A 14663-nucleotide genomic window follows, 5' to 3' on the forward strand; every position below is an offset into this window, starting at 1 on the left:
TTTCTCTGAATAATATTTTGTCATTGATTGGCAATGATACTCTCGAAAATGAAGAAGGGAACAAGAACTAACAATAATTGATGCCGAAAACATTTAACCCTTCACTTGAAGAGACAAGTCAACGAGTTCGATTGAATATTTAATGAAATTTCTCCATCGTTTCGTGTGGTTCTTATATGTTCATGCTTACATAGTAAAGCACGAAGTGTAATTATAGATAAAGGTTGAGTGCAAACGATTCATATTTCATATTTTATGGTCACTATATTTATTTTAGAAAGTGCTTTGTTCAGAGAATAAATTAAATTAAAACACATAGTAGAATCAACCACTGCCACAGCTTGACAAGATGCAGGAAGGATCGCAAAGAACCAGTAGCTCTTGGAAAGGCAATAACAATGATCAAATATTCTGCCAGCTTAATTTGTATTGATTTGAACCAATGGTATTTGTACATGTAGCATCATTTACACATGGCGAGGTCGAACATTCATCTATGTCTGAAACACAGAGAAGGTGGAACTGTATTATTCAAAGAACAAAATATACATGTAAAGAAATGAAGTCTAAAATGTATGTAGTGATGTCCGCTCATAAGCACCTTCCATGGAGCAACAATTGCAGCTCTGAAGGTTGTCAAATTTTACCTGGAATGAAACTTTAATCTGAGTTCTATCAGCAGTGTTTCAGTGCCATGAAAACACAAGATTCATAGCATCAGTCGAAGATAGATATTAAGATACCTTCAGGGCAGTTTATTCCTATCCAGCCATTAGTGCATTTATATACGCATGAACCAATGTTATTTGTACATGTATCATTATTTCCACGTATCAGATTTGAATAATAATTAATTTGAGGAAAAAGGATATACAAAGTAAATTTGAAGGGAGAGACGGAGACGTTTCGCACAGTAATAGTTGAAGGTGATATGTGACATTAGTTATAATTGAATCAATAAAGTGTCTTCTATAATAATGTATTTTTTCATATGTTGATTCCACTGAATAATTATTTGTCATCTGATTGGCACTGATACTCTCGAAAATGAAGAAAGGAAGAAGAACTAACAATAATTGATGCCGAAAAAGTATTTAACCGTTCACTTAAAGAGACGTGTCAACGAGTTGGACTGAATGTTTAATGAACTTTCTCCATCGTCTTGTGTGATTCTTACATATTCATACTTACATACTAAAGCATGAAGACTAATTATAGATAAAGGTTGAGTGAAAACGATTAATATTTATATTTTATAGTCACCATATATAGAGGTCAGAAAGGGCATTGTTGAGAGAAGAAATTAAATTGAAACACATAGTGGAATCAACCACTACCACACTTTGACAAGATGCAGAAAGGATCGCAAAGAAACAGTGGCTCATAGGAAGGCAATAACAATGATCGAATATTTTGCCAGCTTAATTTGTATTGATTTATGTATCCAGACTTGAAGATAATTGGAAAGAAAATATATTACAATCCTCACAATGTTTCTGTCAGAGCGTGTTTTGCATGATTTGTCTGTGTCTATGTTATTCAATATAAAAAATCTAATAGGAAAGCTACTGGACACCTAAGTTGGAAGTTACATAGCAAAAAAGATATGAGAATTCTAATTTCAATGATTTTCCTGCCATTCTTATACATTTGCAGCTACAGGGATTATGTGTGTTGTAAGTCGAATGAAACATTAGTTGGCTTTTAACTGACAATCATTTAATGACATGAAATCGATTACAGGATTGGTATTTTCAAGCGAAGTTAATGCTAAAATACCTTCTGTGCAGTTCCTGCCCATCCAGCCAGAAGTACAGTTGCAAAAGTATGAACCCATGGTATTTGTACAGGTAGCATTATTTCCACATGGCGAAGTGAGACATTCATCAATGTCTGAAACAAAGACAATTAGCATAGCTTTGAATATAGAGCAATCACAAACTTTGAATGAGACGTTTGAACAGGTTCCAATGAAATGTGTTACGTGTGCACATCATAGTTTGATCCATGACTATTCAAATGTGTTAACAAGCTTGTCGATCGTTGTTGACCACAACTACAGCTTTGGTATTTGTTGTCATGTGATGTGCACGGAGAGGATAAGTGAGGACATCCGGGCACGGAAGTGTCTCTTACATGTGCAGCACACAAGGTTTGGTAAAGAAACAGAGTCGTTGGTATATATGTCCTTACGAGTTTCACGTTTCGTCTGCACCTGATCAATGTTGAACTGTTCTGTTGCGCATGTGCTTAATAAGCTCTTGTTAGACCAGGAGGGAATGTCTTGCGCAAGTGTCTCTCATGAGTCGCTATTGATATCCATAATAGGTAAGGACACCTTCAGTGTATTCATGTAGCGCTTCTTGTGTCCTCCAACAGCGCGCTTTACATCAAAGAGTTCGCCATATAGCAGCTGTCCTCTAAAAGGTTCATTTGGCAACGGGACAATGTTTGCTGCCCATCTAAGCATGGGCCTACCCTCTGCAGACAACTGAAGGCATATATGATGAAGACGCTCGTGAAAATCTCAAAATCAGGAATCGTAGAATTGATTGACTTGTCAGGAACGTCTGCTATAGACAGTAAACGTCTCGCTGTCATATAGGAGGGTGTTGAAGAGAGCAGCTCGGTACAGTTTCACCTGGTCGGTAAATCTGAGTCATCTGCCGTCGCAAACATTCTCACATAGTCTCCCGAGGGCTGAAGTAACTTTGGTAGTTCTGGTGTTGAATTCAATGTGATTGTTGACTGCTCTTGAGAGGTTGCTGCCCAGAGCAGTGAAGCTGTCGACTTCCTGTAGTATGATCCTACATTGTCATGCACGGTTCATAATTTTTCTTTCCAGCGGGAGGTTGGGACATGAATTCCGTCTCTTCCTACTGTTCGAGAGGTGGTAAGTATGACACCCCTGACAAAACATGTCCATGATGGCATGCATGTCTTGTTTTGAGCAGGAATAGAGGGTGCAGACGCCTGGAACGATGATGTTCTTGATTTATGTTTCCTTCGTCTTCGTGATCCACAGCAAACACCAAGGTTAGACGGCAAGAAATCCAATCCCGTGTCCAACATGGAATACTGATTACTGCTGTGGTAGTCATTTGAGAGCAAAACATGACAAATATGATGTAGAGTATGCGCATCAGACCGCAGCCTTGTTCCACACCATCTGCGGATTCTCCCTTGGCCATTACATCTGCCATCATGCTGTCGCGGACCTTACTAATGAATGTAATGAATCTACACAGCAACCCAAATTTGGCATCATATTCCAGACTCCATTTCTGCTGATAGTTAGGACGGCAACGGTGAGGTCACGAAATGTTGTATCGTGGTCTCTGTATTGCTCTTGGAATTTTTGCTGGAGTTGTCGTCCAGCGATTATCATGCCCATTGCTCCAGGACTTGCGAGGAAACCAAACTTCTTTTCTGGAAGAAGACTCAGCTCAAGATGTTGAATGAAGCGATTGAAGAGGACGCGAGAAAGTTTCTTTACAATTGACAAGAGGGACATTCATATGAGAATGTCACACCACTGATAGTAGCCCTCTCGCTTGTAGAGGTGGGCCATGTAGATGCTTTTAAATTCATGTTCGATAATTGATTCATTCTATAATTCTTGATGGCATCGGATCCTGAGGCCATTCGACTGGACTTTTTAAAGAGGAACATTTTGGTAGAATTTGACAGTGTGCACTTTAGGGACACAGGAAAAGCTAATGGTAAAATGGTAATGCAGATGAAAATGGAACGGTACCTTGCAAATATATATCAAATGGACTTTCCATACAGTTCCTCTCTAAGCAGACGTTTTATAGCTAAATTACAAACGATACTATGTAGTTATTCATCACAAATCAAAACTCATTTTTCCAGGCGGAACCAAACTAATTCTTTCTGAAGAATGTTGTGTGCGTAATACATTTTGCTTCAATGCATTACAGAAGTCTTTGTTAGAGACAACTTGATTGAACAGTTGAAAATAATGAGATGGGAAAAAGACTAGAGAGGGTCGAATTTTATTGTTGAATAACTTAAAGAGAGATTGAAAGAAATTAATACTCGAAGATATCTTCACATTTGGGAATTATAGTATACATTCCTATGGAAGTAAAGTACCAAGCAATATAGATTTAAGCTCGTTATGCTATTAAAGTGTAATGGAAGTTAATATTAATTTGATTTCGACCTACAGTTTGTTTTAGTGACATGAAATCGCTTGCAAGACTAATACTATCAAGCGAGGATAGATGGTAAAATACCTTCTGTGCAGTTCTTTCCCTTCCAGCCACTGGTACAGTTGCATACGTATGAACCAATGGTATTCGTACATGTAGCATTGTTTGCACATGGCGAGGTTAAACATTCATCAATGTCTGAAACACAGAGAAGGTGGAATTATATTATTCAAAGAAATAAAGACACATGGAAAGAAATCAATCTTATAAGGTATCTTCACATTTGGAGGTAGTGGTGTCCTCTCATAGGCAATTATAAAGGAACAACGATTAAATCTCTGTAGGTTGTCAAATTTTACCTGGAATGCAATATTAATCTGATTTCCATCAAAAGTGTTTCAGTGCCATTTAAACACTTCTAAGATTCATTGGATCAATCGAAGATAGATGTTAAGATACCTTCCGGGCATTATATTCCTATCCAACCTTTAATTCAGTTATGTACGTATGAACCAATGTTATTTGTACATGTATCATTATTTCCACGGATCAAATTTGAATACAAATTAATGTCAGAAGAAAACACATATAATGAAGATGTATGGGGCGCCGGAGACGTTTCTCACAGTAATATTTGAAGGTGATATGGAACAGTAATTATACTTGAAGGAAAAACGTGTCTTATAAATAATGTATTTTTCCATATGTTGATTTCTCTGAATAATATTTTGTCATTGATTGGCAATGATACTCTCGAAAATGAAGAAGGGAACAAGAACTAACAATAATTGATGCCGAAAACATTTAACCCTTCACTTGAAGAGACAAGTCAACGAGTTCGATTGAATATTTAATGAAATTTCTCCATCGTTTCGTGTGGTTCTTATATGTTCATGCTTACATACTAAAGCACGAAGTGTAATTATAGATAAAGGTTGAGTGCAAACGATTCATATTTCATATTTTATGGTCACTATATTTATTTTAGAAAGTGCTTTGTTCAGAGAATAAATTAAATTAAAACACATAGTAGAATCAACCACTGCCACAGCTTGACAAGATGCAGGAAGGATCGCAAAGAACCAGTAGCTCTTGGAAAGGCAATAACAATGATCAAATATTCTGCCAGCTTAATTTGTATTGATTTGAACCAATGGTATTTGTACATGTAGCATCATTTACACATGGCGAGGTCGAACATTCATCTATGTCTGAAACACAGAGAAGGTGGAACTGTATTATTCAAAGAACAAAATATACATGTAAAGAAATGAAGTCTAAAATGTATGTAGTGATGTCCGCTCATAAGCACCTTCCATGGAGCAACAATTGCAGCTCTGAAGGTTGTCAAATTTTACCTGGAATGAAACTTTAATCTGAGTTCTATCAGCAGTGTTTCAGTGCCATGAAAACACAAGATTCATAGCATCAGTCGAAGATAGATATTAAGATACCTTCAGGGCAGTTTATTCCTATCCAGCCATTAGTGCATTTATATACGCATGAACCAATGTTATTTGTACATGTATCATTATTTCCACGTATCAGATTTGAATAATAATTAATTTGAGGAAAAAGGATATACAAAGTAAATTTGAAGGGAGAGACGGAGACGTTTCGCACAGTAATAGTTGAAGGTGATATGTGACATTAGTTATAATTGAATCAATAAAGTGTCTTCTATAATAATGTATTTTTTCATATGTTGATTCCACTGAATAATTATTTGTCATCTGATTGGCACTGATACTCTCGAAAATGAAGAAAGGAAGAAGAACTAACAATAATTGATGCCGAAAAAGTATTTAACCGTTCACTTAAAGAGACGTGTCAACGAGTTGGACTGAATGTTTAATGAACTTTCTCCATCGTCTTGTGTGATTCTTACATATTCATACTTACATACTAAAGCATGAAGACTAATTATAGATAAAGGTTGAGTGAAAACGATTAATATTTATATTTTATAGTCACCATATATAGAGGTCAGAAAGGGCATTGTTGAGAGAAGAAATTAAATTGAAACACATAGTGGAATCAACCACTACCACACTTTGACAAGATGCAGAAAGGATCGCAAAGAAACAGTGGCTCATAGGAAGGCAATAACAATGATCGAATATTTTGCCAGCTTAATTTGTATTGATTTATGTATCCAGACTTGAAGATAATTGGAAAGAAAATATATTACAATCCTCACAATGTTTCTGTCAGAGCGTGTTTTGCATGATTTGTCTGTGTCTATGTTATTCAATATAAAAAATCTAATAGGAAAGCTACTGGACACCTAAGTTGGAAGTTACATAGCAAAAAAGATATGAGAATTCTAATTTCAATGATTTTCCTGCCATTCTTATACATTTGCAGCTACAGGGATTATGTGTGTTGTAAGTCGAATGAAACATTAGTTGGCTTTTAACTGACAATCATTTAATGACATGAAATCGATTACAGGATTGGTATTTTCAAGCGAAGTTAATGCTAAAATACCTTCTGTGCAGTTCCTGCCCATCCAGCCAGAAGTACAGTTGCAAAAGTATGAACCCATGGTATTTGTACAGGTAGCATTATTTCCACATGGCGAAGTGAGACATTCATCAATGTCTGAAACAAAGACAATTAGCATAGCTTTGAATATAGAGCAATCACAAACTTTGAATGAGACGTTTGAACAGGTTCCAATGAAATGTGTTACGTGTGCACATCATAGTTTGATCCATGACTATTCAAATGTGTTAACAAGCTTGTCGATCGTTGTTGACCACAACTACAGCTTTGGTATTTGTTGTCATGTGATGTGCACGGAGAGGATAAGTGAGGACATCCGGGCACGGAAGTGTCTCTTACATGTGCAGCACACAAGGTTTGGTAAAGAAACAGAGTCGTTGGTATATATGTCCTTACGAGTTTCACGTTTCGTCTGCACCTGATCAATGTTGAACTGTTCTGTTGCGCATGTGCTTAATAAGCTCTTGTTAGACCAGGAGGGAATGTCTTGCGCAAGTGTCTCTCATGAGTCGCTATTGATATCCATAATAGGTAAGGACACCTTCAGTGTATTCATGTAGCGCTTCTTGTGTCCTCCAACAGCGCGCTTTACATCAAAGAGTTCGCCATATAGCAGCTGTCCTCTAAAAGGTTCATTTGGCAACGGGACAATGTTTGCTGCCCATCTAAGCATGGGCCTACCCTCTGCAGACAACTGAAGGCATATATGATGAAGACGCTCGTGAAAATCTCAAAATCAGGAATCGTAGAATTGATTGACTTGTCAGGAACGTCTGCTATAGACAGTAAACGTCTCGCTGTCATATAGGAGGGTGTTGAAGAGAGCAGCTCGGTACAGTTTCACCTGGTCGGTAAATCTGAGTCATCTGCCGTCGCAAACATTCTCACATAGTCTCCCGAGGGCTGAAGTAACTTTGGTAGTTCTGGTGTTGAATTCAATGTGATTGTTGACTGCTCTTGAGAGGTTGCTGCCCAGAGCAGTGAAGCTGTCGACTTCCTGTAGTATGATCCTACATTGTCATGCACGGTTCATAATTTTTCTTTCCAGCGGGAGGTTGGGACATGAATTCCGTCTCTTCCTACTGTTCGAGAGGTGGTAAGTATGACACCCCTGACAAAACCTGTCCATGATGGCATGCATGTCTTGTTTTGAGCAGGAATAGAGGGTGCAGACGCCAGGAACGATGATGTTCTTGATTTATGTTTCCTTCGTCTTCGTGATCCACAGCAAACACCAAGGTTAGACGGCAAGAAATCCAATCCCGTGTCCAACATGGAATACTGATTACTGCTGTGGTAGTCATTTGAGAGCAAAACATGACAAATATGATGTAGAGTATGCGCATCAGACCGCAGCCTTGTTCCACACCATCTGCGGATTCTCCCTTGGCCATTACATCTGCCATCATGCTGTCGCGGACCTTACTAATGAATGTAATGGATCTACACAGCAACCCAAACTTGGCATCATATTCCAGACTCCATTTCTGCTGATAGTTAGGACGGCAACGGTGAGGTCACGAAATGTTGTATCGTGGTCTCTGTATTGCTCTTGGAATTTTTGCTGGAGTTGTCGTCCAGCGATTATCATGCCCATTGCTCCAGGACTTGCGAGGAAACCAAACTTCTTTTCTGGAAGAAGACTCAGCTCAAGATGTTGAATGAAGCGATTGAAGAGGACGCGAGAAAGTTTCTTTACAATTGACAAGAGGGACATTCATATGAGAATGTCACACCACTGATAGTAGCCCTCTCGCTTGTAGAGGTGGGCCATGTAGATGCTTTTAAATTCATGTTCGATAATTGATTCATTCTATAATTCTTGATGGCATCGGATCCTGAGGCCATTCGACTGGACTTTTTAAAGAGGAACATTTTGGTAGAATTTGACAGTGTGCACTTTAGGGACACAGGAAAAGCTAATGGTAAAATGGTAATGCAGATGAAAATGGAACGGTACCTTGCAAATATATATCAAATGGACTTTCCATACAGTTCCTCTCTAAGCAGACGTTTTATAGCTAAATTACAAACGATACTATGTAGTTATTCATCACAAATCAAAACTCATTTTTCCAGGCGGAACCAAACTAATTCTTTCTGAAGAATGTTGTGTGCGTAATACATTTTGCTTCAATGCATTACAGAAGTCTTTGTTAGAGACAACTTGATTGAACAGTTGAAAATAATGAGATGGGAAAAAGACTAGAGAGGGTCGAATTTTATTGTTGAATAACTTAAAGAGAGATTGAAAGAAATTAATACTCGAAGATATCTTCACATTTGGGAATTATAGTATACATTCCTATGGAAGTAAAGTACCAAGCAATATAGATTTAAGCTCGTTATGCTATTAAAGTGTAATGGAAGTTAATATTAATTTGATTTCGACCTACAGTTTGTTTTAGTGACATGAAATCGCTTGCAAGACTAATACTATCAAGCGAGGATAGATGGTAAAATACCTTCTGTGCAGTTCTTTCCCTTCCAGCCACTGGTACAGTTGCATACGTATGAACCAATGGTATTCGTACATGTAGCATTGTTTGCACATGGCGAGGTTAAACATTCATCAATGTCTGAAACACAGAGAAGGTGGAATTATATTATTCAAAGAAATAAAGACACATGGAAAGAAATCAATCTTATAAGGTATCTTCACATTTGGAGGTAGTGGTGTCCTCTCATAGGCAATTATAAAGGAACAACGATTAAATCTCTGTAGGTTGTCAAATTTTACCTGGAATGCAATATTAATCTGATTTCCATCAAAAGTGTTTCAGTGCCATTTAAACACTTCTAAGATTCATTGGATCAATCGAAGATAGATGTTAAGATACCTTCCGGGCATTATATTCCTATCCAACCTTTAATTCAGTTATGTACGTATGAACCAATGTTATTTGTACATGTATCATTATTTCCACGGATCAAATTTGAATACAAATTAATGTCAGAAGAAAACACATATAATGAAGATGTATGGGGCGCCGGAGACGTTTCTCACAGTAATATTTGAAGGTGATATGGAACAGTAATTATACTTGAAGGAAAAACGTGTCTTATAAATAATGTATTTTTCCATATGTTGATTTCTCTGAATAATATTTTGTCATTGATTGGCAATGATACTCTCGAAAATGAAGAAGGGAACAAGAACTAACAATAATTGATGCCGAAAACATTTAACCCTTCACTTGAAGAGACAAGTCAACGAGTTCGATTGAATATTTAATGAAATTTCTCCATCGTTTCGTGTGGTTCTTATATGTTCATGCTTACATAGTAAAGCACGAAGTGTAATTATAGATAAAGGTTGAGTGCAAACGATTCATATTTCATATTTTATGGTCACTATATTTATTTTAGAAAGTGCTTTGTTCAGAGAATAAATTAAATTAAAACACATAGTAGAATCAACCACTGCCACAGCTTGACAAGATGCAGGAAGGATCGCAAAGAACCAGTAGCTCTTGGAAAGGCAATAACAATGATCAAATATTCTGCCAGCTTAATTTGTATTGATTTGAACCAATGGTATTTGTACATGTAGCATCATTTACACATGGCGAGGTCGAACATTCATCTATGTCTGAAACACAGAGAAGGTGGAACTGTATTATTCAAAGAACAAAATATACATGTAAAGAAATGAAGTCTAAAATGTATGTAGTGATGTCCGCTCATAAGCACCTTCCATGGAGCAACAATTGCAGCTCTGAAGGTTGTCAAATTTTACCTGGAATGAAACTTTAATCTGAGTTCTATCAGCAGTGTTTCAGTGCCATGAAAACACAAGATTCATAGCATCAGTCGAAGATAGATATTAAGATACCTTCAGGGCAGTTTATTCCTATCCAGCCATTAGTGCATTTATATACGCATGAACCAATGTTATTTGTACATGTATCATTATTTCCACGTATCAGATTTGAATAATAATTAATTTGAGGAAAAAGGATATACAAAGTAAATTTGAAGGGAGAGACGGAGACGTTTCGCACAGTAATAGTTGAAGGTGATATGTGACATTAGTTATAATTGAATCAATAAAGTGTCTTCTATAATAATGTATTTTTTCATATGTTGATTCCACTGAATAATTATTTGTCATCTGATTGGCACTGATACTCTCGAAAATGAAGAAAGGAAGAAGAACTAACAATAATTGATGCCGAAAAAGTATTTAACCGTTCACTTAAAGAGACGTGTCAACGAGTTGGACTGAATGTTTAATGAACTTTCTCCATCGTCTTGTGTGATTCTTACATATTCATACTTACATACTAAAGCATGAAGACTAATTATAGATAAAGGTTGAGTGAAAACGATTAATATTTATATTTTATAGTCACCATATATAGAGGTCAGAAAGGGCATTGTTGAGAGAAGAAATTAAATTGAAACACATAGTGGAATCAACCACTACCACACTTTGACAAGATGCAGAAAGGATCGCAAAGAAACAGTGGCTCATAGGAAGGCAATAACAATGATCGAATATTTTGCCAGCTTAATTTGTATTGATTTATGTATCCAGACTTGAAGATAATTGGAAAGAAAATGTATTACAATCCTCACAATGTTTCTGTCAGAGCGTGTTTTGCATGATTTGTCTGTGTCTATGTTATTCAATATAAAAAATCTAATAGGAAAGCTACTGGACACCTAAGTTGGAAGTTACATAGCAAAAAAGATATGAGAATTCTAATTTCAATGATTTTCCTGCCATTCTTATACATTTGCAGCTACAGGGATTATGTGTGTTGTAAGTCGAATGAAACATTAGTTGGCTTTTAACTGACAATCATTTAATGACATGAAATCGATTACAGGATTGGTATTTTCAAGCGAAGTTAATGCTAAAATACCTTCTGTGCAGTTCCTGCCCATCCAGCCAGAAGTACAGTTGCAAAAGTATGAACCCATGGTATTTGTACAGGTAGCATTATTTCCACATGGCGAAGTGAGACATTCATCAATGTCTGAAACAAAGACAATTAGCATAGCTTTGAATATAGAGCAATCACAAACTTTGAATGAGACGTTTGAACAGGTTCCAATGAAATGTGTTACGTGTGCACATCATAGTTTGATCCATGACTATTCAAATGTGTTAACAAGCTTGTCGATCGTTGTTGACCACAACTACAGCTTTGGTATTTGTTGTCATGTGATGTGCACGGAGAGGATAAGTGAGGACATCCGGGCACGGAAGTGTCTCTTACATGTGCAGCACACAAGGTTTGGTAAAGAAACAGAGTCGTTGGTATATATGTCCTTACGAGTTTCACGTTTCGTCTGCACCTGATCAATGTTGAACTGTTCTGTTGCGCATGTGCTTAATAAGCTCTTGTTAGACCAGGAGGGAATGTCTTGCGCAAGTGTCTCTCATGAGTCGCTATTGATATCCATAATAGGTAAGGACACCTTCAGTGTATTCATGTAGCGCTTCTTGTGTCCTCCAACAGCGCGCTTTACATCAAAGAGTTCGCCATATAGCAGCTGTCCTCTAAAAGGTTCATTTGGCAACGGGACAATGTTTGCTGCCCATCTAAGCATGGGCCTACCCTCTGCAGACAACTGAAGGCATATATGATGAAGACGCTCGTGAAAATCTCAAAATCAGGAATCGTAGAATTGATTGACTTGTCAGGAACGTCTGCTATAGACAGTAAACGTCTCGCTGTCATATAGGAGGGTGTTGAAGAGAGCAGCTCGGTACAGTTTCACCTGGTCGGTAAATCTGAGTCATCTGCCGTCGCAAACATTCTCACATAGTCTCCCGAGGGCTGAAGTAACTTTGGTAGTTCTGGTGTTGAATTCAATGTGATTGTTGACTGCTCTTGAGAGGTTGCTGCCCAGAGCAGTGAAGCTGTCGACTTCCTGTAGTATGATCCTACATTGTCATGCACGGTTCATAATTTTTCTTTCCAGCGGGAGGTTGGGACATGAATTCCGTCTCTTCCTACTGTTCGAGAGGTGGTAAGTATGACACCCCTGACAAAACCTGTCCATGATGGCATGCATGTCTTGTTTTGAGCAGGAATAGAGGGTGCAGACGCCAGGAACGATGATGTTCTTGATTTATGTTTCCTTCGTCTTCGTGATCCACAGCAAACACCAAGGTTAGACGGCAAGAAATCCAATCCCGTGTCCAACATGGAATACTGATTACTGCTGTGGTAGTCATTTGAGAGCAAAACATGACAAATATGATGTAGAGTATGCGCATCAGACCGCAGCCTTGTTCCACACCATCTGCGGATTCTCCCTTGGCCATTACATCTGCCATCATGCTGTCGCGGACCTTACTAATGAATGTAATGGATCTACACAGCAACCCAAATTTGGCATCATATTCCAGACTCCATTTCTGCTGATAGTTAGGACGGCAACGGTGAGGTCACGAAATGTTGTATCGTGGTCTCTGTATTGCTCTTGGAATTTTTGCTGGAGTTGTCGTCCAGCGATTATCATGCCCATTGCTCCAGGACTTGCGAGGAAACCAAACTTCTTTTCTGGAAGAAGACTCAGCTCAAGATGTTGAATGAAGCGATTGAAGAGGACGCGAGAAAGTTTCTTTACAATTGACAAGAGGGACATTCATATGAGAATGTCACACCACTGATAGTAGCCCTCTCGCTTGTAGAGGTGGGCCATGTAGATGCTTTTAAATTCATGTTCGATAATTGATTCATTCTATAATTCTTGATGGCATCGGATCCTGAGGCCATTCGACTGGACTTTTTAAAGAGGAACATTTTGGTAGAATTTGACAGTGTGCACTTTAGGGACACAGGAAAAGCTAATGGTAAAATGGTAATGCAGATGAAAATGGAACGGTACCTTGCAAATATATATCAAATGGACTTTCCATACAGTTCCTCTCTAAGCAGACGTTTTATAGCTAAATTACAAACGATACTATGTAGTTATTCATCACAAATCAAAACTCATTTTTCCAGGCGGAACCAAACTAATTCTTTCTGAAGAATGTTGTGTGCGTAATACATTTTGCTTCAATGCATTACAGAAGTCTTTGTTAGAGACAACTTGATTGAACAGTTGAAAATAATGAGATGGGAAAAAGACTAGAGAGGGTCGAATTTTATTGTTGAATAACTTAAAGAGAGATTGAAAGAAATTAATACTCGAAGATATCTTCACATTTGGGAATTATAGTATACATTCCTATGGAAGTAAAGTACCAAGCAATATAGATTTAAGCTCGTTATGCTATTAAAGTGTAATGGAAGTTAATATTAATTTGATTTCGACCTACAGTTTGTTTTAGTGACATGAAATCGCTTGCAAGACTAATACTATCAAGCGAGGATAGATGGTAAAATACCTTCTGTGCAGTTCTTTCCCTTCCAGCCACTGGTACAGTTGCATACGTATGAACCAATGGTATTCGTACATGTAGCATTGTTTGCACATGGCGAGGTTAAACATTCATCAATGTCTGAAACACAGAGAAGGTGGAATTATATTATTCAAAGAAATAAAGACACATGGAAAGAAATCAATCTTATAAGGTATCTTCACATTTGGAGGTAGTGGTGTCCTCTCATAGGCAATTATAAAGGAACAACGATTAAATCTCTGTAGGTTGTCAAATTTTACCTGGAATGCAATATTAATCTGATTTCCATCAAAAGTGTTTCAGTGCCATTTAAACACTTCTAAGATTCATTGGATCAATCGAAGATAGATGTTAAGATACCTTCCGGGCATTATATTCCTATCCAACCTTTAATTCAGTTATGTACGTATGAACCAATGTTATTTGTACATGTATCATTATTTCCACGGATCAAATTTGAATACAAATTAATGTCAGAAGAAAACACATATAATGAAGATGTATGGGGCGCCGGAGACGTTTCTCACAGTAATATTTGAAGGTGATATGGAACAGTAATTATACTTGAAGGAAAAACGTGTCTTATAAATAATGTATTTTTCCATATA

The 14663-nt window shown here is 37.5% G+C and overlaps 1 protein-coding gene across 1 annotated transcript in view; it reads right to left on the reverse strand.

The window, feature by feature from the left end:
- The window catches only part of LOC149769404 (uncharacterized), a gene marked incomplete at both ends in the record, with an annotated part of 45066 nt that extends 30912 nt beyond the window's left edge, over positions 1 to 14154 (reverse strand). The window contains 6 exons of the mRNA XM_089949903.1: positions 1780 to 1893; positions 4263 to 4376; positions 6669 to 6782; positions 9152 to 9265; positions 11558 to 11671; positions 14041 to 14154. Coding sequence (XP_089806029.1) covers positions 1780 to 1893; positions 4263 to 4376; positions 6669 to 6782; positions 9152 to 9265; positions 11558 to 11671; positions 14041 to 14154 — 684 coding nt within the window. The remainder of the gene's footprint in view (positions 1 to 1779; positions 1894 to 4262; positions 4377 to 6668; positions 6783 to 9151; positions 9266 to 11557; positions 11672 to 14040) is intronic.
- Positions 14155 to 14663: the final 509 nt, after the last annotated feature.

The sequence above is a fragment of the Sinohyriopsis cumingii genome, unplaced genomic scaffold (genome assembly GCF_028554795.1).
Source record: "Sinohyriopsis cumingii isolate HCF-2022 unplaced genomic scaffold, ASM2855479v2 utg003814l, whole genome shotgun sequence".
Taxonomy (NCBI): Eukaryota; Metazoa; Mollusca; class Bivalvia; order Unionida; family Unionidae; genus Sinohyriopsis; species Sinohyriopsis cumingii.